The 24425-nt window shown below is 47.5% G+C and overlaps 1 protein-coding gene across 5 annotated transcripts in view; it reads right to left on the reverse strand.

The window, feature by feature from the left end:
- Positions 1–2600: 2600 nt before the first annotated feature.
- CAMKK1 (calcium/calmodulin dependent protein kinase kinase 1) overlaps positions 2601–24425 on the reverse strand; it is a 109286-nt gene continuing 87461 nt past the window's right edge. For 4 of the 5 annotated variants that reach the window (XM_075518093.1, XM_075518095.1, XM_075518091.1 and 1 more), the window contains 7 exons: positions 23891–24090; positions 23115–23168; positions 21436–21509; positions 16854–16941; positions 14035–14163; positions 12873–12976; positions 2601–3114 (listed from right to left, as the gene is read on the reverse strand). In XM_075518093.1, coding sequence (XP_075374208.1) covers positions 3042–3114; positions 12873–12976; positions 14035–14163; positions 16854–16941; positions 21436–21509; positions 23115–23168; positions 23891–24090 — 722 coding nt within the window. In that variant the 3' untranslated portion in view covers positions 2601–3041. Of the gene's footprint in view, positions 3115–12872; positions 12977–13597; positions 13711–14034; positions 14164–16853; positions 16942–21435; positions 21510–23114; positions 23169–23890; positions 24091–24425 lie in introns of those variants that run through there. The other variant, XR_012777986.1, reaches the window with a different exon arrangement.

Genomic DNA, 24425 nt, shown 5'->3' on the forward strand with positions numbered 1-24425 from the left:
CAGATTTGCTGGAGGAACAAGGTACAGCACAAGCTCAGCTGTACAATTCTGGTTGCTCCCTGGACCTGTGGAAACAGCTCCAGAAGGATTTCCTTCAGCAAAAAGGGCAATTTTTTTCAAAGTAGATTTTGGGGTAATCATAAAACACACCCATTCCCCTCCAAAACCAAAGCAACACTTTAGCTATCACTAAAGGAACATGACATAGAGCTAATTTGTAAATGATGATTTGTTTGGTCACATTAATTGAGGCTGAGAGCAGCTTTCCTGCAGCCTTGCCCCGCTAGCATTACTAGAATAACCCCAACAACTGGCTAGATTAGCGAAGTGTCTCTCCATCCCTAAATTATTCTTACCATATATTAAAAATACAATAAATAACCCCAAGTTTGCAGTCTTAGAGCTCTTTGAGCACCACCCAAGTATTGCTTGGACCTCAGAAGAGCCATGGGGATAAGGATTACCAGTAGTCCCTTTTTTTCCAGGGGTAAGGCAACTTCCCGAGACACATCCTTGTCCCCAGGTCACCCCTCTGGGCAGGCTAGGGGCTCACCCGGCATTGCAGCCATCCTCCTCACTGCCAGCAGCCCAGCCCTGCTGCAGCAGAGCTCCACCACAGCCAGCCCCAGGGACACCAGCTGGAGAGCGCCCATTTTTCCGCAAACCGGAGGACAGACAGTTTGCTCCTACTGTTTCCCCGGGGCTGCTCAGCTCAGCCCCTGGTGTGCAGCAGGACATGGTGGCACCCCAGCGCTTTGTCCCCATCACAGACCTGTTTGCATCCAGAGACCATCCCCTCCGCAGGCAGCGGTTCCTCCTGGCCAGTCCCTCCTCCTGCGTTTGCAGAGCCCCCCTGCGCTCTCAGCCTTGCCAAGTCCCCATCTCCATTTTCACCCCCTTTCACTGAGTGCTTAAATCTTCATTACAAGGCAGCAGGGTACAAAGCATGTGCTCGAGCACACCAGCCCGCGGGATGTATTGCGGCATGCAGCCGAAGCAGAACCACAGGCCCTCGGAGGATGCTGAGCACACAGTTGGTGCAGGCAGACGCACAAATGCGGGCGGGATTTACCATCTGGCTGTGAGCAACGCAGAGCACAGGCCCAGAGCAGTAACCTTTATAGGATATAATCCCTTGCCTGCTTTAAAAATTAAAGGTCTCCTTAATAAAGTACATTAGCTGTAATACTATTTCCCAATTTGCCAATATTTACAGGCGAGGCACGGGGCAGAGCCCAGGCGGCGACTGCTTCTGGGCATCCCACCGAGGTGGAGCGAGGGGAAGCAGCAGGCTGTGGACGGGGAGCAGAAGGCACCAGCAGCAAAGCCCAGTGAGGAAAACTTTGGGAACCATCAAATTAGACTGCAGTAAACAGAACGGGAACACCAGTACACCAGTTGCTACCAACAATCCTCATACACATATCCCCTCGCACAAAAAATTAGGGGACTGAAAGTCCCAAGCTCTCAGGATTAACCTAAAAAAATACAGTAAGATGATTATGTAGGAATCAAATTTAATTGTGTCCTTTATTTAAGTACTATAAAATAAGAATCCAATCCCATTGGCTTCCCAGGGGCATGTTCAGACCCCATAAAGCTCAAGGGGAAATACTGACATATTTTGATGGATTGATGTCACTGGTTTTTACTCTGAGTGCAAGAGTGAAATTCCTGATTACACACACAGTCCAGATAGTCAACAGCCACTGGAATAGCTGCATTTGCCCTTCTAAGTGCAATCTCTCACCTGTTGTCAAACTGTAGAGATGAAGCTTCTAATCCCAAGTTTAGAAGCAATCTATGGATAAAATAGCAGCATCGGCACGTGCATAAAAATTACAGTCTTAAAATAAAGTTAAAAATTAAAGCCTTAAAAACCCTAAAAGATCAAGTTTTGATCTCATTTGTGTTCTGTAGCTTTCCTTAGTCTAGAAACCCTCCACCAACATCCTCCATCTTAAGGAGCTCTCCCAGTTTGGGTCATTTATCAGGAAATTAAAGTTTTAAAGCATCAGGTACATAATTTTAAAGGAGCTAAGAGATGAGTGAGGGAAAGAAAATCACCCTTAAATAAAATAAACCCAAAACCTGCCACTTCTTTTCACCTTTGAGAACAAGGTCCATGCGCACAGGGCCGGGTGCAGCTGATGGAGTGCAATCCCAGCTCTTTGGGAAGAGCATGCTTGGTTAGCTGATGTCCTCGGTGCACTAAGCCTTTCTGTGTAACAGCATATCCCAATGCTCCAGATCTCTGTGACGTTCAAAGGCTCATTGCACATTACAGAGAATATTGTGTAGTTCTTCTATTTTACAACACTGCCCTGACTAAAGCCGTCAATGCTGGCAGGATTTACACTGTGCAAAACTGAGGGATAAGAAGAGAAGGAGAAAAAGAGAAAGAAAGGCATAGAGTGATAGTGCTCACTCCAAAAGGAAGATCTCATCCTCATTTAACCGATATCCATAGAAATTTTGCTGTCAACTCCAACAGGAGCAGGATTGTGTCCTGGTATACAGAAGTGCTTTACCTGTGCATTAAATAAAACAGTTGTCCTCTGATATAAGACCTGGCTCCAATGTAATTTCCCCCCCCCCCCCCCCCGATGCTTGAAATAGAGAATGCAAAAAAGCAAGGAAAAAGTCTCTGGGGCGAACAACCCATGAGACAACGTTTGGTTTGCTGCATTACAAATAAAACCACATTCATCGGCCAAGACACCCAACTACAAAGCCCACACGTGAAGCACAAGTGGAGAGCAAGGCACACACGGAGGAGCGCACGGACACCTCGCACGAGGAACGCAGCTGCCCACGAGGCCGAGCCAGCCCTCTGCCAGCTGCACTGCCTGAGGACTCGCTCTTCTTATTGCTGCTCTGTTCCTCCTTTCTGGTTGTCTGGGTTGGTCCGTTTTGGGTTTTTTTTTTTCCGCTTTGCAGGCCCTGGACTTAGTGAAGAGGGCAGATATGTGCTAGACAACATCACGATGGGTACAACAGCAGCAGCATGTGAGCAACCAGCCTGTGACAGCCAGGCAGCTTCAGGACGTAGCTTCATCTTCACACACATCGGGCAGCTCCGGGTCCCTGCCTCCTTCTCTGCTCCCTTGTTTTCTACATGAATGGCAAGGAAATAAAGATATTATAGGCACATAGCAATGCAAGAAATAAAGCAGGGGGTGTTTTTTCCAACAGGCAACTCAGGTCAACATCATCAATATTAAGAGGGAATACCAAAGAACCAGCCTGTTGTGCTGGTACCACATAAACGGCTCAGCAATATCCCAGGTCGATGCGTTGCAGTGCTATGCAACTTGTGCCTACACACTTGCTTGGTCTCTGTGCCCTGAAGACTAAGCTTTGCACTTCCCCTAATGCCCTTCTGGCTGCAGCATCACGAGGAGGTATCTGGTTCTTGGACAAAGTCTGGTGGACCAGCAGCAATGTTACTGAATTATCTAGTTTGTATTTGGGGAGTTCTGGTTTGCTTTTCTTCAGTCTGATTTTTTTTTTTTTAAAGAATAGAGTGATGGCTTGATACCATAACTGCTTCTCCAAAGCTCTGTTGTAAAAGGCAATAAAAACTGAATGCTTCTACCAGAACCCAGTTTTCCCTATGCAACAGCTGTTTGATTTCAGTTTCTGTGAGTTTGGTCCCTAAAATCGCTCAGTACATGAGCGCAGCAGTCCCTAAAAACACAGCCAAGGTAACTTACTTGCATTGTATGTACACCACGATAGCTTCAAGCCTGTTCCCCCGCTCTTAAACTTCAGTGTCTTCCTATGTAGAAGGCTTTGAGGTTTTCTGTGGTGGGACAGGACACCTTACCTCTGCCAGCAGGGAGGCAGGCTCAGAGCTGCTTAGGGCACCGCTCTGAAGCATGAACGGAGACATTTAGGCTGATGGAGCATTTTGCTGGCCCAGGCTGGGGGGCGTTTATGGGCTCCAAGCTGAGCCAGCCAGTCTGGCAAAGCCTCAGCCATGCTGGCAGCCACATCAACCGCAGGCCCAGTAGCACTGCTGGATGGCCTGTGGTGGGGTACACACCGCCACTGCTTCCCTGGGATGCAACCACCACAGCACACAGTGGCTGCTGTCTCTGCTCCACGAGCCTGTGGGCAGCCCAAGCCCTGCTGCCCGCTGATTTCACCCCAGCACAGTCAGTGTGTCTGTGCCACCGGCTCTGCTGGGGCAAAGCCAGCTCCGGCACCCCAGGGCATCCTTGAGGAGTAACACCTCCACCATCCGTAAAACAGCCCGGGACTAAGATTTGACCAGAGAAAGCTGTCACTGCCCTAGACTGAATGGGGAAAATGAGACAACTTCAGGTGCCATCCACATAACCCCACAGCAGAGACCTATGGAGACTTGCACCTAAAACGCCCGTTTCTCCATCATGCAGATGTGAAGATATCCACAGCATAAAGGAGGTGATGCTACCCCCAAGCATCCACGTCTCCCAGGGTGTCCGGCCTTGCTCACGCCAGTCCGGCCGCAGCAGAATCAGTCCGCATGGACAAGCCAACTCAGGAGTGGAGAGTCAGTGCTGCTCCAGATGCCTGGAGCAGTGTTTGGGGCTCTGGGGTTATTGTCTGGCTGGGAATGACACTGAAAGTACACAGAGGGCTGTGCCAATTTTCAAAGAAACCAGAAATGATAAAAATCATGTTCCCTTCTCCCTCTACTCCAGCAAAGCCCTGCAATAAACCTGACCTTGAACCCGGAGTGTGGACCATTTCCCTTGGGGAGAGGCTGAGGAACAGCCCTGTCTTCAGTGCCTGTCATCACCCTCTTTAAATGATTTATCACCCCGCACAGGAGCAGAGGCTTCTTTCTCCAGCACAGCACAGGCAGCTCTGCACAGCACAGCTCCCTGCCACAGCTGCCTGGCGCATCCTACCAAGCCTGTTCCATGCCTGGGGTGCATTCAGTGCTCCCCTGCTGCCCCGAGCAGCTTCTGCCTCTCCAAATGCCTTGCACCAGCATGGGAGGGGTGCAACACAAAACAAGTTGACCTGACAGCCATGCATGGCGGTGAGTATCACCTAAACTCAGGTTGCACGTGCAGCAGCCGAGATAAAGGTGTCAGCGCTCTACAGTCTGCATAGGAGCTGGGGCTCGTGCTGCGAGGCCTGAGGCTGAACATGAATCTCCATTAAATAACTCTTTTTAAGAACTAAGATTGTATTCCTGCTACATCTTTTAAACCCTAGGCGAGCGAAGTCTGACCTGTGCAATTATCCAAGAGACCACATTGCTGTTAACCACAGCAGCTGCAGGAAGATCACAGCCACTGAGTATTTATACCATGTTTTGTGCCCAGCAAGGAATGAGCCTCACGGCACTTCCCTCCAAAACACAGGCAGCATGGGACAGGGATGGAGTAGGACAACCTACAAAGAGCTGAATCACAGCACATACATACACACACACTGCTGGTAAGTGCCTAATTCCTCCACCGAGTCCCCATTTAATACCAGTAATCTGCCCTCGTCTAGGCTGGTGACGTCCCCTCACTCTCTGCTGAGGACATGGGCAAACTTCAGGGGAAAAGTGACCGTGGCTGGGCTGTGCAGTCACTCCTGAAATACGTCTTGAAAGAAAAAGGGCTGTTCCTCACAAGGAAGTTCTCTATGAAAAGTGTAGCAGCAGGCAGCGGCACCAGCTGTCACCAACAGCACCATGTCAGTCCCCATCCCCCTCCGCTTGCCTTCTAACTATTTTTGGAGAATCTCTGCAAGTCCTTCCTCATCCAGAGAGGGCGGCATCCTGGCTTGAGCTCATTCGTTCACCTTGGAGTCATAAACCAGGCCAGCCAGAGTCTCCAGAGCGGCGGAGCTGCTCTCAAAGGTATTTAGAGGCATGTGGTTATTTCCCAGTTTCTCACCCCAGACCAGATCTCCCCAGGCCTGGGTGGAGGCTGGGTCCTGCCTAAAGCACTAGATCCTGAGACTTTACACTGAGATGTTTGTAAGCAGTTTGTCATGGTTTGCATTGAATGTTATTTTGTTATTTAACAGAATTAATTGGACCGACCGCTTCCTAGAAGGGTCTATGCAACTGGTCAGACAAATGACTGTGTTTTAATGAAGTCCTGGCTGAGGTGGGGTGGGTGGTCGCACAGAGCAGACAATTTTGGTCAGCCCAGAGCCCTCCCAGCACAGCATCAGAGGCAGAAGCACGGGGGAGTAGTGGAGCAGCAGGAGCAGAGATGGCTCTGGCTCTATTTCTTTTGCATAACCACTAAATATTAAACCTGAGCCCAAATTACAAAGCTCAGCCTCTCCCAAATTCTGTAGCTATTCCCTCCATGAACATGGGGCTGAGCAGCAGCAGTTCCTGCTAAAACCCAGCTGGCTTTTTTTACCCCTCCCTCCCCAAAGGAGGCTGAAATGCCAAAGAACCACAAATAATAATAAAAAGCATACATAAACATTAGCGTCACACACACAGACTTACTGCAGTAAAATTGCTCCTACAGGAAGGAAGGAAGGAGCCGAATGCTCTCACTACCACACAAATCACACAGGCTGAGGAGAGGACACACATTTCTACAACACCCAGGGGAAACACAAACACAGAATTACCTTAAAGATGGATGCAAATATACAGATGTGTTTAAGAGGAGTCTGTCCCTGAGAGCAAAACAATGAGACAAAGGAAGAAAGTGATCATGAAGACGATGGCAGCAGGCAAAGGAGGTTGTATTTCTGTACCTAACAAGCCTAGCAAGCAGAGTGAAATGGCAGATGGAGCATCAGTCACGTATACTTGCAGCTTGAAGGACAGATGAGGACAGGCACTGGTAGCACTGCTACAAACTCACTCCAGCCCCGATTGCTGCTGAAAGCTCCAGATTGCTTCCAGCACACTGCTGATGTCCAGCTGTGTTTTCCTGGTCCACGTAATTTGGCATTTCTGGGGGTTGTGTGTCCTATCACAGTCGTGGCATCACCACCACGTGCAATGGGGCGTGCAGCGGCTGAGCTCAGCGCAGGCAGAGCCACACAAGCATGCGGCCACTCACCAGCATGGGGCCGATGGTGGGTCTTTGCCAGAGGAAAATCCTGTGCCACGGCGGGTGCCTCGGTCCTTAGGCAGACTACAAGGATACCCACCTGCACTGTGGGGGCATAGCTCTTACCGCAAGACACGCAGTTCTCTTTTTGCAGTAAAAATGGGTATGGCTTTTGGTTGGGTTTGACTCTGTTCTGATAGCATCTATGTGTTACCGACCCGAAATTTTCCAGGGACTGGAGTGACAGACACTGAGCACTAGCAGAGACCAAGGGAGCATCTTTAGTGGAAACATCTGGCAAATTTAAACCCAACCTGCAGCTGTTCCCTTGTCAAAGATGATGCTGTAAACCTGGCTGCCCTAGGGGAATCTCTGCAGCCTGTTTTTGAGCAGCCCTATGGCACCAAGCCCTAGGACTTTCTCAACACAAAGCCCCCACGAGGCAGGTACCTCTGGGCTGCTTTGGGAGAAGCTGTTTCTGCTTGGAGACCTGGGCCAGCCACTTTTTTACCTCTCTCCCCCCCCCGGCTTCCTCATGCCTAGCCTACATGGACAGTAAGGCCCTAAGGGCAGTGATGGCTCTTTTGCTCTCTTTTTGGGAAGGCTGGAAGCAGGTTAGGCTTTCTAAATACAGACTGATCCCCCATACAGGAGCTGACAACCACATTTCATCAATAGTAATAGCAGCCATAATGGGAAAGTAAATTGGGTCTGTCAAAACACAGGAATTAATTTGATAGGTAGTAGCTGCAATAAATGACAGTAATAAAATGTGGTGAAGCCAGTGCTGACTCAATTAGGAGAAATCTGGAGCAGGCAGAAGAAACATAGCAAACACTGCTAACAGAAACCCAGAACTTAGCTGTGAACACTAAACAGCTGGGTTTAAAAAATACTCTGCAACTGGAAAAATTAGAAACAACCAGTTGCTTCTGCAGCCACCATTAATGACAGGCTTGAACCTGGCCATGGTCTGCAGGATCTGCAAAGCTCGATGAATCGTTGCATCTCCTGGGAGATCCAGTGCTGAAAGGTAGGATCTGGTGCGGCCCGGACACCCGGCCTTGGCTACCGTGCAGTTGACAGGGTAACATGACAGCCACCAGCACTCACACATGGCTTCTAGGTGTGCAGAGGTGCTCTCGTGGGAGAGGCATCCATGACAAAACAAGAATTGCTAAATGGGCGCATCTTCATTTTAGTTCCCTTCTATCTGGTGAACATGCCTGCATTTTAACAGCTGCCTTTTTAACTTTTCAGTGCTATTAAACAACGCAATAAATAATGCCCAGGAGAGGATTTGCTTCTTCCAGGTCTAAGAAGTGCTAAAAAAGCCTTCTCTCCTCCCAGTTCTGATTTAAGAACTATTTCAAATCACTGGTGTCTTAATGGTGTCCTCTAAAGGAACAAAGGCTGTGGCAAACATGAAAGACCTCCTGCTATCACAAAGACTTCTGCACATGCAGCTTCTGCACGAAGCATTTCCAAGAACAGAGCCCAGCACACTGTGTATAGGTAATGCAGGCAGAAATTAAAAAAAAAAAGATTCAACCACATGATTTAGTTTCCTCCTCTCCAAATCCCAAAGAGTGAGCTTAAAGGACAGATCCATTTTAAGAACCATCAATTAGGCATCAAATACCAGAAAGCAGACTCAGCTGTCAGAGGATTTCCTGCAAAATATATTCTCAGTATGGGCACAGATGTAAGATGCTTGAAGCAGCAGTGAGTGGGGCTCTGGCAATTTCATATGCAGCCTAATTACATAAATTGAATGTGAAACTAGCGTTTTCTAATTGCTTTTCTTTTTTCTTATATAGAAACACAACAAGTTATTTTCTACCTATAACTAGAAGGAGATGGAATATGGAATATTACAAAAGCTGATTTCTCTCTCTAAAGACACTGCCACTGGGGAGGAGAAGCTCTGTGGTGGAGAGCTTGGGAATATGTGGCTCATTTTTCTCTCAGCTCCTTGTGGGCAACCACACAGCAGCATGGCCAGAGAGCAGCGATGGCTGCAGGTGCTGCCCTTCTGGCAAGTCCCACTTTTGGGGTCCCCTGTCCAGCTACGGGGGTGGAAACAGTGCCTGACATGCAGGAACTCTGCAGAGCCTTTATGCTACATCAATATTATCTGTTTCTGCTAGGGCCTAGAAATTTATAGTAATCCAGACTCACTCAAAACTTATTTTTACTAAAATAGTGCTATTCATAACATGCACTAATGTTATATTTTATACGTGATTAAGGTTGTTAAGCCCAGTGTTCCCCAGGGCTCAGTATTGGGGCCAGTCCTGTTTAATATTTTTATCAATGATCTGGATGAATGGGTTGAATGCACCCTCAGTCAGTTTGCAGATGACACCAAGTTGGGCGGGAGTGTCGATCTGCTTGAGGGGAGGAAGGCTCTGCAGAAGGATCTGGACAGGCTGGATCAATGGGCTGGGGCCAATTGTGTGAGGTTCAACAAGGCTCAGCGTTGGGTCCTGCACTTGGGTCACAACAACCCGATGCAACGCTACAGGCTTGGGGAAGAGTGGCTGGAAAGCTGCCCAGCAGAAAAGGACCTGGGGGTGTTGGTTGACAGCCCCCTGAATATGAGCCAGCAGTGTGCCCAGGTGGCCAAGAAAGCCAACAGCATCCTGGCTTGTATCACAAATAGTGTGACCAGCAGGACTAGGGGAGTGATCGTCCCCCTGTACTCAGCACTGGTGAGGCCGCACCTCAAATACTGTGTTCAGTTTTGGGCCCCTCACTACAAAAGAGACATTGAGGGGCTGGAGCGTGTGCAGAGAAGGGCAACGAAGCTGGGGAAGGGTCTGGAGCACAAGGCTGATGGGGAGCGGCTGAGGGAACTGGGGTTGTTTAGCCTGGAGAAAAGGAGGCTGAGGACCTGAGGAGGCTGAAAAGGAGGACCTTATTGCTCTCTACAACTACCTGAAAGGAGGCTGTAGAGAGGTGGGGGTCGGTCTCTTCTCCCAGGTAACAAGTGATAGGATGAGAGGAAATGGCCTCAAGTTGTGTCAGGAGGTTTAGATTGGATATTAGGAAACATTTCTTTACTGAAAGGGTGGTCAAGCATTGAAACAGGCTGCCCTGAGATGTGGAGGAGTCACCATCTCTGGAGGAGTTCAAAAAAACATGTAGATGTGGCACTTCGGGACATGGTTTAGTAGGCATGGAGGTGTTGGGTTGACGGTTGGACTAGATGACCCTAGAGGTCTTTTCCAACCTTAATGATTCTATGATTCTAAGGGTGGTTTTACTACAGAACAACCCACTATGAATTAAGAACTGGATGGGCTTAGTGTCTAGCTCTGTTTGCCCCTGTGGAAATAACACTGTAATCAAGAGATAACTCACTGAACAGTGAACATTCCCATTTAGACTCGGTTCACTTAAAATCAATGTCATTAGAGTCAACAAACCTATTTAAATTTAGAGCAATTTTCATGAGATTCAACCAGTACAGCATTTTTCAAAGTTTGAAATAATAATCCACATGCCTTAAAGAAAAGCATCCCTGCTGTAGTGTTTAACATACAACACTTGTTGAAGAGACCTAGCCAATGTCTGTCTTTTAAACAGAAGGGTTTCGATGTGTTCTCAAAGCTCCAGTTGTGCGTGAATTAATTTAGGATAAAGTCAATTGTTACTGCCAAAAATTGGCACTGACGGCATGAGATTGAGGGCCAATTAAGTGCAGAAGTTAGTGCAGTGGAGAACTGGCACATTCAAAGACTATTCGCATTCTTTTTGGACATCTCTAAGCGCTTACACTGCTGGGGAGAGGCCAGCTCAACATGGCTGCAGCTCCATCCCTGACCTGACACGTTCTTGTAAACCAAGGGCGCACTGGACACAGCAGCACAACAGTGGAAATTATACACGGTTTTCAAAAACCTTTTAGTATAGTCCCATACAGGGGGCCTGAATGGAAACATGGGGTTGAAATGAGTAGAGACAGGGAAAACCAGAAAAGATGCTGGTTTTGTATAAGCTGAGAAGAATTTGACTAGCAGCTTTAGGAAGGAGACAAATAAAAGTACAAATGGAGGCTTACAGCTCGTCTGAAGGCCTAAAAAGATTTTAAAAGGGATTAGCTATTGATAACATGGCTAATCAGAAACTTCACAGCTACATCAGATCAGATGATCTTTACTTATTCTGAGCAGATAATAAAGCACCCGGCTCCAGGCAGGAACCAGCCACAGCATCAGGGTCAAGAAGTTTTCCCACCAGTTGGTTAGTTAGTGGCATGGGCTTTTCATCTCAAATGAAGGTGGAAGAAAACAGGTCCCTTTTGGAAACAAGCTCAAGGTACTAGAACAGCAGACCACCTTGAAATATCAATGCAGGCAGAACTTGAAAAGAAAAAACCCTGCCTTGCTCTGTCCTGGACAGCAGGAAGCATACATTTTTCTTCAAATTTAGCAAAAGTTCTCCCATCTCAGAGCAATGCAATGCAGCGACGAGGAATGATAGTGAAGATATGGGCAGGAATATGTGTCAAATTAGCAATAACTAGTTTGGAAGGCAATGAGCCAAGGGAAACAAATGAGGACAAATCCCTTGTGCTAAGCTGGCAAAGGACCTGTGACTGCCATGCTCTTCAGATATGTCCCCACAGCAGCGCTCAGTCTATGGGCTGTTTAACTGTTAAACTGCTGTCTAATATTAAGTGGGCCTGGACTCAAAGGCAAAGCCTTTACTGAAGTCTCCAATACATAGTCAGGCCCTAAAGTATCATCATCCTTAATTGAGCTGAGCCCTTAAATCCCCACACACTCGTGAGAGACACACACTCCTCTATTTGCATTGTCAAAGGTGCAGTGAGACTCTTTGCACACCCTCGCGGGAGTCTGCTAGGCATGGTACTAGGATTTTGGGTGGAAAAAGGATCATTCTGGGACAACACACCTTTGTTATGAACTGCAGCCTTACAGATTCTGCAGGGTGGGAACATGAAAATAATTGTCCCAGGCCAGGCTGATGGTCCATCTGTTACTTACTGGACTGATGGCCCAGAATCCTGGCTCTGAAAGGGATCAGTAACCAACATGAGGAAGAAGGAGTAAGAGCTAAGTAAAGGACAGAGAAATCCTTGCCGCCCCCTGAATATCCAAGACCATTGTGTTTAAAAAAAATTTGATGAATCTAATAGTAATTTGTCTAGTCTCTTTTTAATCCCAGCATATCCATTTATATCCAGCCTCCAAAATATTCCATTGCAACGTGTTCCACCATTTCACAACTGGGTGTGTGAAAAAATACTGTGTGTTTTCTCAAATGAAAGAGCAATGTCAAAGTGTTCTCCGCTGTTTGCTCATGCATCTCCACGGTGTCTCTGCCCAGACTCAGGCCCCAGACCACAGACAAACCACATCATCTCATTTCCAGCTTATAAAACATGCAAACTGCTCATCTGGTGCCTTTTCTGTTGTCCATAAAAAGGAGAGAAGAATTAAACCCTCCAATACGTATCTAGGCTAGACTCTAATAAAACATTTTCGTTTACCAATCTCTAATGGATCTTTGATCACAGCGTATTATAAACTAACAGGTTAAAAACCAGGCCCAAGTTTAGCACCTTACATGTGTTTAGGAGAAACCCACCTTAGAGAGAACTGCATCTATTAGGAAAAAAAAAAAAAAGAGTACTTAGGCTGCTTTACTGCATTTATTTTAACCCTAGAGGACCTGAGGTAGATTTTAGCCTCGGTATTTGATTTAGAAGGGAGTTTTGTCCTTAAATGCTATGGAAAAGATTTGCAAACTGCTTCCTTCGTCCTCCCCACACACCTTTATCCTGCATGTGCAGCAGAGCCAGGTAAAGCTGTATATACATACATCAGTAAGTTCCCTGGAGCAGACATGGACCTCTCCTCCCGCCTGGTCTGAACCTCGAACGGATTTCCAAAGGAACGTTTTCTTAGCATGGCCTTCACTAGGATCTTTGAGGAAGGAAAACAAACCAGTGAGAACAGCAGGACTGACATATCACCCCCTTGAAGCTAGTTCAGAGGAGTCTAACAGCAGCTTCTTTAATAAGTCAACTGACATTTAACAGAATTACGGCTAGACCACAAACTAGAGAAACCCACAGAACAGCTATGTGAGTTCCAGGCAGTCTCAAGGCCACTCCCTAAGGCAGTGAGCTCAGACCCCTGGAGGCAGACCATTGCTGGCAAGAGGTGAAGCAGATGCTGCTGACTGCTGCCTGCCACTTGTGGTGGTCCAAGGCCATGAGAAAGAGGCTCTTGAGAGTCAAAGCTCTCCTTGGCCATCCTCCCAGGCAGGCACTGTGCAGAGAGTGCTGCCAGCTCCTGTGGGTTCAAAGGCAAAGGTCCTGCTGTCAAGGGGAAAGGATGGTTTTCATTCCCTCAGCTGGCTTTTGGGGCAAGTGTCTATATTAACATCACACCACAAGAGTTTTGAAAAATGGGTCCTCACTGTGCTCAGCACCCCTCTCCCCAGTACAAGGAACCCTCAAAGGCACCTGCATCATAGTAATCGCCTAGAGCAGACCTCTAGCTGTCTACGTACAAACTGCTGAGAGAGCCCTGAACACCCACTTGTGGTCCCCCAAGGCTCCACTGGCAGATGTCCTCTCCCTGCTTCTCTGGCCAGGTCACCTCCAGGTTTGGAGCCTTCATTTTGAGGATTCAAATGAGCTGTCTTGCAACCTCTGGTTTAATGAAACAAAACACACTTGGGATGCTTCTGGTGTTCTGGGATGTCTGATGCCAGACACTCTGAGGGTGGGACCACACAGCTCTTATGAGAGCAGCCAGACAGATATAAACAGGACTGCTCACACGGTCAGGCCCTGCAGAGTCAGGCTGCCGCAGTACTCAGAGACACAGCAAGTTCACACTGGGTTGAAAGACCAAGTTTCTCATGCAAGGAGCACACGTGTACCCTCTTCCAAACCTCCTTCACCAGTTGAGAGCTTCAGCAAAGTGTCATGCTCTTGACCCATGCAGAGGATGTGGTTGTGGTTTATACATACCACAGCTGGCAAACTCGGGATTGTCTTCACTGAGTTCTTCACCTCCTCCTCTGTCACCTCCACCACAGTACAGTGCTCTTCCTCCAGTGGCAGGGGCTCCTCACCACCCTTGGTTAGCCACGGATGCACCTGCATGGGGAGAAACACAGAGACAGCTGTAGGTCTCCCTTCTACAGCAGAGCACAATGATGTTGGTGATGAGAGGGAAACAGGGACACAGGACTGATCATGGGGGTAAGCTGCCTGTTGGTACTGCTCCATTTTCCACTTACACCAAGGCAGCTCAACCAGCTCCCTTGGAAATCACTGCAATCTGGTGCCTGGCCAGATGGCATCCCCTAAAGCCCAGTGCTGTCACACCCACTGCCACCGACCAGCATCTTGGAGGGAGCCAGCACCCTCTGAATCAAGTTTGAAACACTTTGAAAATCTGCGTTATCCAGAGCCTTTTAATCTTTTTCTCTTATATGCACACATTTCATCTAGGGTTACACGTGCTCGCTACCTGGGAGAATCAAGATTATTTATGCATCTGCACAAACAAGGGTTTAGCTGCTTAAAATGGAGTACTTGGGTTTGAGTGCTGAGGACTCATGCTACTGCAATGGCTCCTGCCTACGTGAACAGTGAAATAACACACTGCCACCTGGACACCACGTAAACCTCTACACACCCACACAAAGGAGGAAGGAGGCAGTTTCCCCCATCCCTCCTTGTTGCTGCCATGCTGCTGTGGAAGGGAGCTGATGGCAGGACAGGGTGAGGCTCTCTGCTACCCACAGCCAGGGCTGGAAGTTTTGCCTATCAGGAAGAACATCCTCCACTGTTGGTGCTAGAAAGGCCTGCCTCACCCTCCAGGACACGGAGTTTAATTAGGATGGATGCTTACTGCCTACTGCCATTCCAATAAGTTAGATGCAGGTGTCCAGAGTGTTCTCCAAGGGCTTAGCAATGAGCTCCTTTACAGCACTTAAGTTGTGTTTTCCAAAGATCATTAATTGTGCTTATAATAACTCTTTTCAAAGGCACAGCACCTTTTCATTCAAAGGCAATGCGCATCCAGCCTTAAGTGAAACCAGTGTACTAAGCCCTCCAGTCTACCTGGAGCTTGCAAACATTTCAGCTAGAGAGGACTGCCTAGCCATATGTTCAGTGTTCCTCATACAAAATGATTTGCTTGATTTATTTTCATGGTGAACAGCAATTCCAAACCCAGTTGGCAGAGCAGTTAAGATATTTGTCCAGCCTAACCCCCTTATATAATTTTACCGCCTCCTTCCAGCTTTTGCCATGTTTATCTTCAATGTTGACATCAAAGATTTATCAACTATACATGAACACATAGGAGAAGCAGCATGGAGCTAATGCTTGCCAGCACAAGAACGTTTGCAGTCACGTCAGGATTTTATCTGACAAGTAAGGGACATGAAAGAGGAAGACAAGGGGAGTGTGAAAACAGGGGAAAACAAAATGGAAGGAATCCAGGGAGGAGGAGAAGGAGGCCTGGAACAGCCACTTAGAAACATCTGACTATGCAGGAAGCCAAGGCTGGAGCCCTGACGCCATGCGGCCAACTGTATGCTACTTCAGAGCAAAGCAGCTCCTTGGGATTAGTCTGTGAAGGCAAATACAGAGAGAGAGTGTCATCTCCTCATCTGGATTGCATCAGCTGCACACGTCGGGCTCTTCTGTACTCTCTGGGTTGGATTCCTCTGGCCAGGGCCTTCAGTGATTGTGGCAGTCACTCCACAGCCACCTCTGCCAAGAAGCTGCTTGGCCATCATCTTTCTTGAGGGAACAACAGAAGAAAGCTGCCCTTTTTCTGTTGCCTCTCATGGGATGGTTTCCTTGGTTGAGAACATGAGAAAAGCAGCACTCAAGGCATTGCCAGCCTGGCGCAAGAGACACGTGCTCTTTCAGCTTCAAACACAAGTCCTCAAGCACATCAAGCATCTTCAGTGCATGGCCAGGGATAAGATCCAGCACCCTGCTCTGCTCTTCTCCTCAGGGTTCTTACAGGGCTCAGGTTTCCACGTGAAGTGCCTGCAAGAGCTGCCAAGTGAAATCACTTAATACAGCTCCAAAGCACTTCCCGCCATCACCAGCTGTGGCCTCCTGGGCATGGAGGGAAGCAATATCACATTTCTTCTTGAAGTTCAACCTTCCTACTGTCAGCTTCGGCGGCAAACATGCTGGTGTTGGCCTGAGACAAAGCGAAGAAGAGTTGTGTGCCCTGCAGAGGATACTGATGGATCTCTCTGGAAATCTTGAGAGCCTCCAGCAGGGCCAAAGCCTTGGTGGGGGGTAACATGAGCACAGAAAGCCCATGCAAAAGCAGAACAAAGCCAAGCCTTGTGAAGCACTGTGCTCTACCAGTCCTAGTCACTCCCTGTGTTAATAAGCACCCCCCAAATAAAGCTGATAGAAACAGATGTGCTGCCTGGAGGCCATTGACCATGCAAGCACCAGAGGAATGCACTTCCAGCCCCTGTAACACAGGTCCAACACTGAGAGCACAGGCTCTGCAGCAAACAGTCCCCATGACAATGTCGACTCTGAGGGATTCACTGAGGATCAGCCAGCTTTTGAGTAATTTTAATTTCAATAAGTAAACAGGAAAGCTTTTGTCAATATTCCCCAACAAGCAGCAGCGACAGAGCTGTTACCTGCTGCAAAATGAGCACTCTACCTTCCCAATGTGGCATGCCAGAGAAGGCTCCCAAAACAAACACCAGGAACAATTCTGCCTCATTAGAAGGTACCAAAGGAACAACAAAATCAGCTGAGACAAGACACTATAATATCAATGTCCAATTTACCTTAATTTCAGGGACTGTTATCCTCGTTTCTGGATTTTTATCAAGCATGCGTAGGATCAGTTCCTTGAGCTCTTCACTTATCTGTGCTCTGAGTAAAGAAAATAGCGGTATACAGTTAACAAGAGAATTGTCAGTGCTCAAGGCATGCATAGTCCTTACTGCAGTTACTCAGTAGGGAATCTGCTCTGCTCAGAAAGCATTTTCTCTGCAAACCCAGCTTGAGAAAGGAAGGTCTAGTTGGCTTGGTTCCTTCTCAGGCATCATGGTCACTGCTACAGGGTTTAGTTATCCTGTTCTGCCTACTAACACAGCTGCACGCTCTCAAAATGCAGCACAAGGGATCAGGTGAATGGATCTAAGGACATTTTTAAAGACAACACATTATAGGGGAATTTCAGAGAACAGATTCTGGGACAAAGTGTTATTGAGAACAGAACTGGAGCTGGGCTCTATGACACAAGAAGGGCACAACGTGATTTGCCGAACCTGCATTGTGAGCAACCATGTGCTGGATGAAACATTCCCATTTGACATTCAAGTTCCCAGCTAAGCTTGCAGGTTGTGTTAATTAAATTGCTTCTATGAAGACTAATGGCAGCCAGTTTGGTAACTCGGTAGTTCCTACCTGTATAGATCAGCCTTGGGGTAACAAAAGGAGGGAAACGAACAGACATGACAAAGAGAAATGCATCTGCCTGAACCCAAAAGGCATCCTATTCACACAGAGCCCTTGGTCCTGAAGTCTGTCCCTCTAGTCCAAAGGCTTCAATGGCTTCTGTTGCTAATGATACAGGCAACGTCTTTAAAGCACACGCGATCTGTATGATCAAAGTGCTACTGAAATAAAATGCCAGCATATGACAGAATTGTATTAGGCAGTTTAAAGTCTGTATCACGAATGACTTCCGAGGAGCTGCGTTTCTGCATGGAGATGGGATTCGGCAGCATAAAATGTCGCTCCCCAGCAGGGCTGGATTTCAGATTGAAAACACTGATGAGGACAAGGTGCTGTGCACACTTCCTCTGCACCCTCCCCAAGCAGAGAAGGAAATAAATTATCATAAACCTAAATGAAGACCATATCACAGTAAGGGGTATTTTAGTCTGATGAAAACGGAACAGCTGTTTAATAATTTGTGAATATTTTATGTGCACTTTGGTTATGCAATCTTTAACAAAAAAACACAAGCAAACACTGTTCGTTCAGTGGGAAGGGGCAAAACGTGGGCTCAGTTTAAAGTATGAACACTTTCAGAGTTGCATCAAGGGTCTGCGGTACACAGGCAGTATGGCCCAGACAAGGGGAATGGCAGGATGAGTCCTCGGAGACTTCCCACTGCCCAGGCTGCACTGCAGGTGACAATTTAGGTGGGAATGGGAAGAACTGTGCTGCTCTGGACATGAACTCCAGGCACAGAGGAACAGCTATGGGGAGTGACAGTGCATTTAGCAGGTCAGAATAAACAGACTCCTAAGGGACGACCACACTAAGATGCAGGTGAGATGGTGTTTTTAAAATACTTAACATCAGACCTGTGCCAACTGGCAACGGCTTTATTTAAAATACAAGAAATAGAATATATAATCACCTAACATTTATGGGCACCAGATTGATTTCTACACAACATAGGATTAACGTCATAAGGAAAAGCCCTGTAAACAGGACCACAAAAAGTTTGAGGTGGGTTATAGCCAGGTAACAGACCGCATCACCCTGTCTTTGTTTTTCCTTCTCTCCATTCTGCCATGGTGCATGCTGTACCCAATGGCATTTTTCATCTGAAAAGCCTGCGCTATCTGGAATTTCTCAGTCATAGTCCTGCAACAGCTCTCAAAAATGCCAAGCATCACAGAGCTCAGCATGCATTTGGGAGGGCTGCCAGCACCATAGATCATTTTACAGGGTGCCCGCAGGTCAGAGAACATTGTCCTAAACTTCAGCTTTTCACCAGGAGGGACTCTGCAGAGCTTCTGGCTCTCTTAATACATGTCTGGACAGAAACTTCTCCAGCTTGCTTTTTAGTCATGCCAGGATCATCAGGGTGTGAGCTAACCCCATCTACCTTCTGTCATGCCAAGGACTCACTGACATGAATGAGAACTCCAGAGCAATAAATATTTACCCCAGCGTCTCTAAGGGAAGGGAAGGGACAATGACAACGGTACAGTCAGCTCCATCTGTGTCCTAAAGGTTGTCAGGAAACAGGCAATGAGTTTCCATGGACTGTCTGCAAACAGGAATGTGTCTTTTGTAGCCATGGTGAAATAAATTGAAACCAAAATATTCCTAACTGTAGCGAAGTGCTAATTCTGTGGGAGGTCAGGGTGGATTCAGTCCAGTGAATTCCAGCTTTATGTGCGTCTCTGTTACTACCTTTATCTAACAAATAGATGTAGTTTAGACAGCTGTCAACACCCCATAACTCTCTGCTCCTCCAACAACCTAACGAGGGGTGCAGCTTTTTTTAGACTGGGAGAGCAGGTCACCAAGAAATCCAAATAAATCATGCAGCCCAATTATCGCTGAAGGAAATGTCTGAATGAAGAAAAGGTTCTTAGCACAACCCAGTTAGCCCATTAAATGTTAATAACTTACTGCAGACACAGATGGGAACAGTCACTTGTAAGCTGACTGCTAACCCAAATATATGATGGCTGAGAGAGGACGGGCATTTTGCCAGGACCCAAGCAAGCAGAGAGACCATGCCAGGAAAACAAACATTACTTTTTTTTGCTGCAGTGCTGTCAAGACAAAGTCCTGCCCTGACTGCAGAGCAACCAGTGGGAACACAGCAATGTGGCATAACCGGCCTTCGTGCTCTTAATGCCTGAAGCCTGGTTAGCTGTAAAATCTCACCAACAGCATGGGGCTGGCTTGCCAGAGTTGCTCTATACCAACGACTGGGGCCTGCATTTGCTATCAAACAAGTGGCCTGACCTTGTGGCCACAGGTCCTTGGGAGGTGTGCTCCACACAGTCCTCGGCGTGGGCTCCATCAGCCTGAGTGGAGATGGCTCCATCTGAGCTATCTGCAGTGGCTGTGCTTCATAGTCAATGGAGAGGTAATTAATACAGCCCGTGAAGCCTGGGGCATAAGTCATCCCATCTAAAGCAGATGTCTAAAACAGGACAGCCTGAGTACCCATTGCTTTCTGCAGACTCAGAAGGAAGCCTGGGACTGCCAAGGCAGAGGTCCAGCCCTTTGCTGTAGGTGTCGAAAAATTCAGTGAGCATCTCAAATAATTCATGCAATAGACGGTGGATACATACACGTATCGCAGGCTGCCTGACAATATCCCTCCCTTCCTCTCTAATACCAGATGTGCCTTTCATTAGAGTTTTAATTTCTTCGTGCATGTTTCAAATCAAGTAATTTTATCTCTAAGTTGTTATTAGAATGAACGATTGGGTCAAGAAGGTCAAAAATTCTTTGCTTGACTACTGTGCTGATTTGGGAAGGCAGATAAGGAGTCCAGCTTTAGCTACTTCATCTGATAGCAACTAGGAGAAACAAATTAATCACCAACAGAAAGTCACCAGAGGCCTGAAGATGGAGGAAATACCGAGGAGCAGCCAACACATGAAGGGAAAGGCACGGTGACTTGGTGGCAGAGACTGAGCACACATCGCATGTGGTCATCTCCTGCCAGCCTCATCTGACAAGACCACAAACGCTCACTACTCGGTGCCACAGCTGAACTTCCCACTGCTCCAATGGCACGCAAGCGGCCTTGGCTTGTCCCCCCTCACCGGCCTTGGCTTGTCCCCCCTCACCGCTGAGTGCACTGTTGTGGGTTAGAGGACGCACTGTGACTGTGCATCCGGCCATCCCACCTAACACAGCCCAGTAGTCTCCACCACACAGCTCTGACAGTGGCCAACATAGGTTTCCTTCACTGACCAAACTGGGGGTGAGGGGGGTGCAGCCTCTCAATTTCAAATGGGTAAGTTAATTTCTAGTTTTGAAAAAAAATTTTTTTCAAAACTAGCCCCAGTCCTCCAGCACAAAAGACAAACCCATATTTTCCTGGAATGTGCTGGAGGAGGCAGAGGACTGGGGATGCACTAACCTGTGGTTGTATACCTCGGGACAAGCCTCCTTCCATCAGATACTTCTGCCAGCTCCAAGGTAAGTCCACAGAAGCAGCATGTGTTTACTTAGACTGAGACCGAGGTCTATAAACCACATTGCTTTTGGAAACTAATACATTGAGTGATTCCAGTGGCTACCACATGGGAGAAACACAAAATCCCAACCAAACCATGCTTCCAGCATCTCCAGGGTCAGGTAGCTGGGGCAGAACTTACTGGACCCATACTGAAACCCCTCCGCTTCCAAGGATTTCAAGAGCCATTTCCTTTAGTCCTTATCTGCACAATGTGGACACAGGAGCAGAGAGGCAGCTGTAATGCCTCAACAACATCATCAGCACAAATCCCACGTGAAGAACCCAGGAGAACACAAAGCACCTCACCCACCCTTGTCTGTCCCTCTGTGGTGACCTACCAGCATTTATACTGCACAGTGAGTAACGCTGAAGACTGAACTTTATTTTACGGTAGCTGAGTAAAGTTTACTTACTCTTCTGGGAACTCTACAGGCTTGTTCTTGATCCTGTTATGAAGACCCAGAATATATTCATCTATAAAAGGGCACTGTAAAACAAACAACAGATTTTTCCAGTTGTCAGAGATCTTTGCACTGCTCAGGCGTTTGTCGTTCACATAACATAAGTATACTCTCTCTGCACACACTCTCGATTTTTACACAGAGATGGAAATAAGTAAGATCTCCCTCCACACAATAAATTGATTTATTCCTTATTAAATGATAAATGCAGAAGAACAGCAGATGGACCTAAGGAGTACAGAACTGGACTGGGATACCCCCCTCTATCCAGCCTACCAAGTCACCATGAACTACTCATTTTCCTTTTCCCAGCTCCACTTTTTCTACCTGCAAAATGGATGTACTGATATTGCCTGGCTTGTATCACTGCTTTGAGGTCTCTGTGACAAGCATCATTTGGAGCTAGGTATTACTATTAAAACACCTGGTTTTCCACTGTAAATTCAGATATATAGATTCAAACCATATTTTTCTCCAGCACAAGTTTTTACACTGGATTAATTTAGACCTAGGTTCTGGCTCTTCCTACCTAGCAGGGCAGGCAGGACTGACAGGAGGTTAACTAAGCCATGGTGAATACTGTGGGAGATGCAGGAGCAGCATATTCACAGGCCCTATGAACATCTGCATCAAAACTGAAGGCATACTTTAGTGGGCTGCTGGTGGGCCCTGTCCCAGCCTGCCTGGCCAGATTAAATTATGAAATATAAAATAGGTACAAAATGTACAATATTTATGGTACAGGGTCACGTGGAACAGACAAACGTCTGTATTTGTCTTTATATTCCCTCTTTCTTTCCCTCAGTGCTTGCCACACAGGAAAGTAAAATCACCACAAGGTTATACCAGAATATAAAATCAAGGTTATACGCCATCGCTTGAGGATTGGGCCACAAATGAGACATCATTATAGACACAGGTCAGAGAATATTTTCCATCCTGACTTAACTCAGTGATATCACACCAGCAATGGAGATAGTTCTGCCTCTGCCAACCCCCCCCAGCCACTTCTTACCCCTGAGCTGGATGCCTTATGTCTGTGTGGTGGGATCTGCAGTGGTCCATGCTTGGACAGGAGGTTCAGGTAACATACCTGCACACACAGACTGCACGGACCTGCTGTACTGCTCGCCCTGGGAGAGCGTGGGTGGGACAAGGGGCTTCTGGCCACAATAGAGGGAAAAACCATGACAGGATATGGAGCTTGCAGAAGGCAGCTCTGAAGAGCTGGCTCTGCCATAGTGGACTCCATCTGGCCCAGCACAGCTCTGGCAGACAGCGCTTTCTGTAATCTGGATTGCTAAAGTGCTGCAGTAGCTTGGGATCAAACCTATGCCTCTTTCCTTACACTGTCTGGCTTGTTTCTAAATACAGGCAACACGGATAACCCCGACAAACCATTGTTGGTGCTACTGATGCTGCTCTGAGTACAGGGTCCAACTCTAAAAACCATCCTTTCCACAGATCACAACATCAGTCCCTTCTCATCCGCAGGGTGATTTGGGAAAACAGGAGCTTGCAGAAGGTAGGTCTTCGTTTCTAATATTTGCCTTTATTTGGAAAGGAATGAGTCAAAAGCCAGGCAGGCAGACACTTCCATGGAGGGCTCCAGCATCTGAAAGCCAGCTTACCTTCCCATAAACAAAGCAGTACAGGGTAATTCCCATGGCCCATACATCAAGTGCCTGAAAGAAAGCATGTACAGGCAGTAAATGAGATGCAACACAGAGATGATCTGAATGACCTGGATTTTCCCACCGACTCACAGAACGTTATTTGTGTGCATTTAATATTTTCTATTTTATTGTGCAGAGTCTCTCTGAAGTTGGGCTCCCAAAGGCATCTGCAGCATGCCTGGGGAATGAGGACTGTGCTGGGCCAGATGCTGCCACCCTTGTCCTTGCTGTGGAGCCCACTGACCAGCAAGCAGCCCCTTCTTACAGGAGATGACACCATTCAAGGCTGAACATCAAAGAGGAGCAGAATCTCAAAAGTCTGCTTCCAGACAAAAAAACCCACCCCACTAGACCCTATCCCCACATCTGCACCACAGTGCTTGGCAGTGCTCCTCACTTTCAGGGGATCAAGACATGACCTTGGTGCCCAGCAGCCCCCCGTGTCTCTCTATTTTGGAACAGAATCAGGATTTTCCTCCTTTCCCTTTGGGCAGGGAAAGGGCTCTAACATGGCTCCTGTCTGGGCAGGGATCCACAGCAAAGTCTGTCTGCCCACTGCACAGAACTAGCAATGTAAATTTTGCCTGGACTGAACACAGAACAAGTTTCGGTTTTACTCAATAACGACCCCAATCCCTGGGTGGGCAACACGCAAAGGATGCGGGTGTGGTGCTCCCCTTTGTGCCATGCCTGGGGGTCCCAGGAGACATCAGCTATGAGCAAAGACCTACCTTTCCACTGAAACTTTTGCCAGTGTCTGAAATGGCCTCCGGTGCCATGAAGGCTGGTGTCCCTGCCGTGCTGGAAAGCTGGGCATCGTTCCCTTCAAATTGATTGCTGACTCCAAAATCAGCAATTTTGACGTGCCCGTCATCTCCTAAGAGTAAGTTGGAAGGCTTGATGTCCCGGTGAATGATCTTCTGGTAGTGCACTAAAAAAACCCAAAAACCAGAAAAAAAAACAGGAGCATGGTCTGTCACAGCAGCCAACGCACCCGGGGAAACCTTTCCAGGAGGATGAAAATAAAGGTGCAAACTCAGGCATCCAGCAGCAGCTTTGAGTGGGGTACACAGTATAATGTAGTAGAAGTGCCATTTCCTATAGCCATTCCTTTTTGGTGCCTCACTGGGACATACACTGGAGTACAACACTCAGAAATACATCTGTCACCAGTAATTATGCAAAGAACGGACATGAACCCAGAAACAGCCCAACCAGCAGGACTGAGCAGAGCTGTTAGAGAACGAAATCACTCAAGTCTTGCAG

The sequence above is a fragment of the Mycteria americana genome, chromosome 15, assembly GCF_035582795.1.
Source record: "Mycteria americana isolate JAX WOST 10 ecotype Jacksonville Zoo and Gardens chromosome 15, USCA_MyAme_1.0, whole genome shotgun sequence".
In the NCBI taxonomy this organism is placed as follows: domain Eukaryota; kingdom Metazoa; phylum Chordata; class Aves; order Ciconiiformes; family Ciconiidae; genus Mycteria; species Mycteria americana.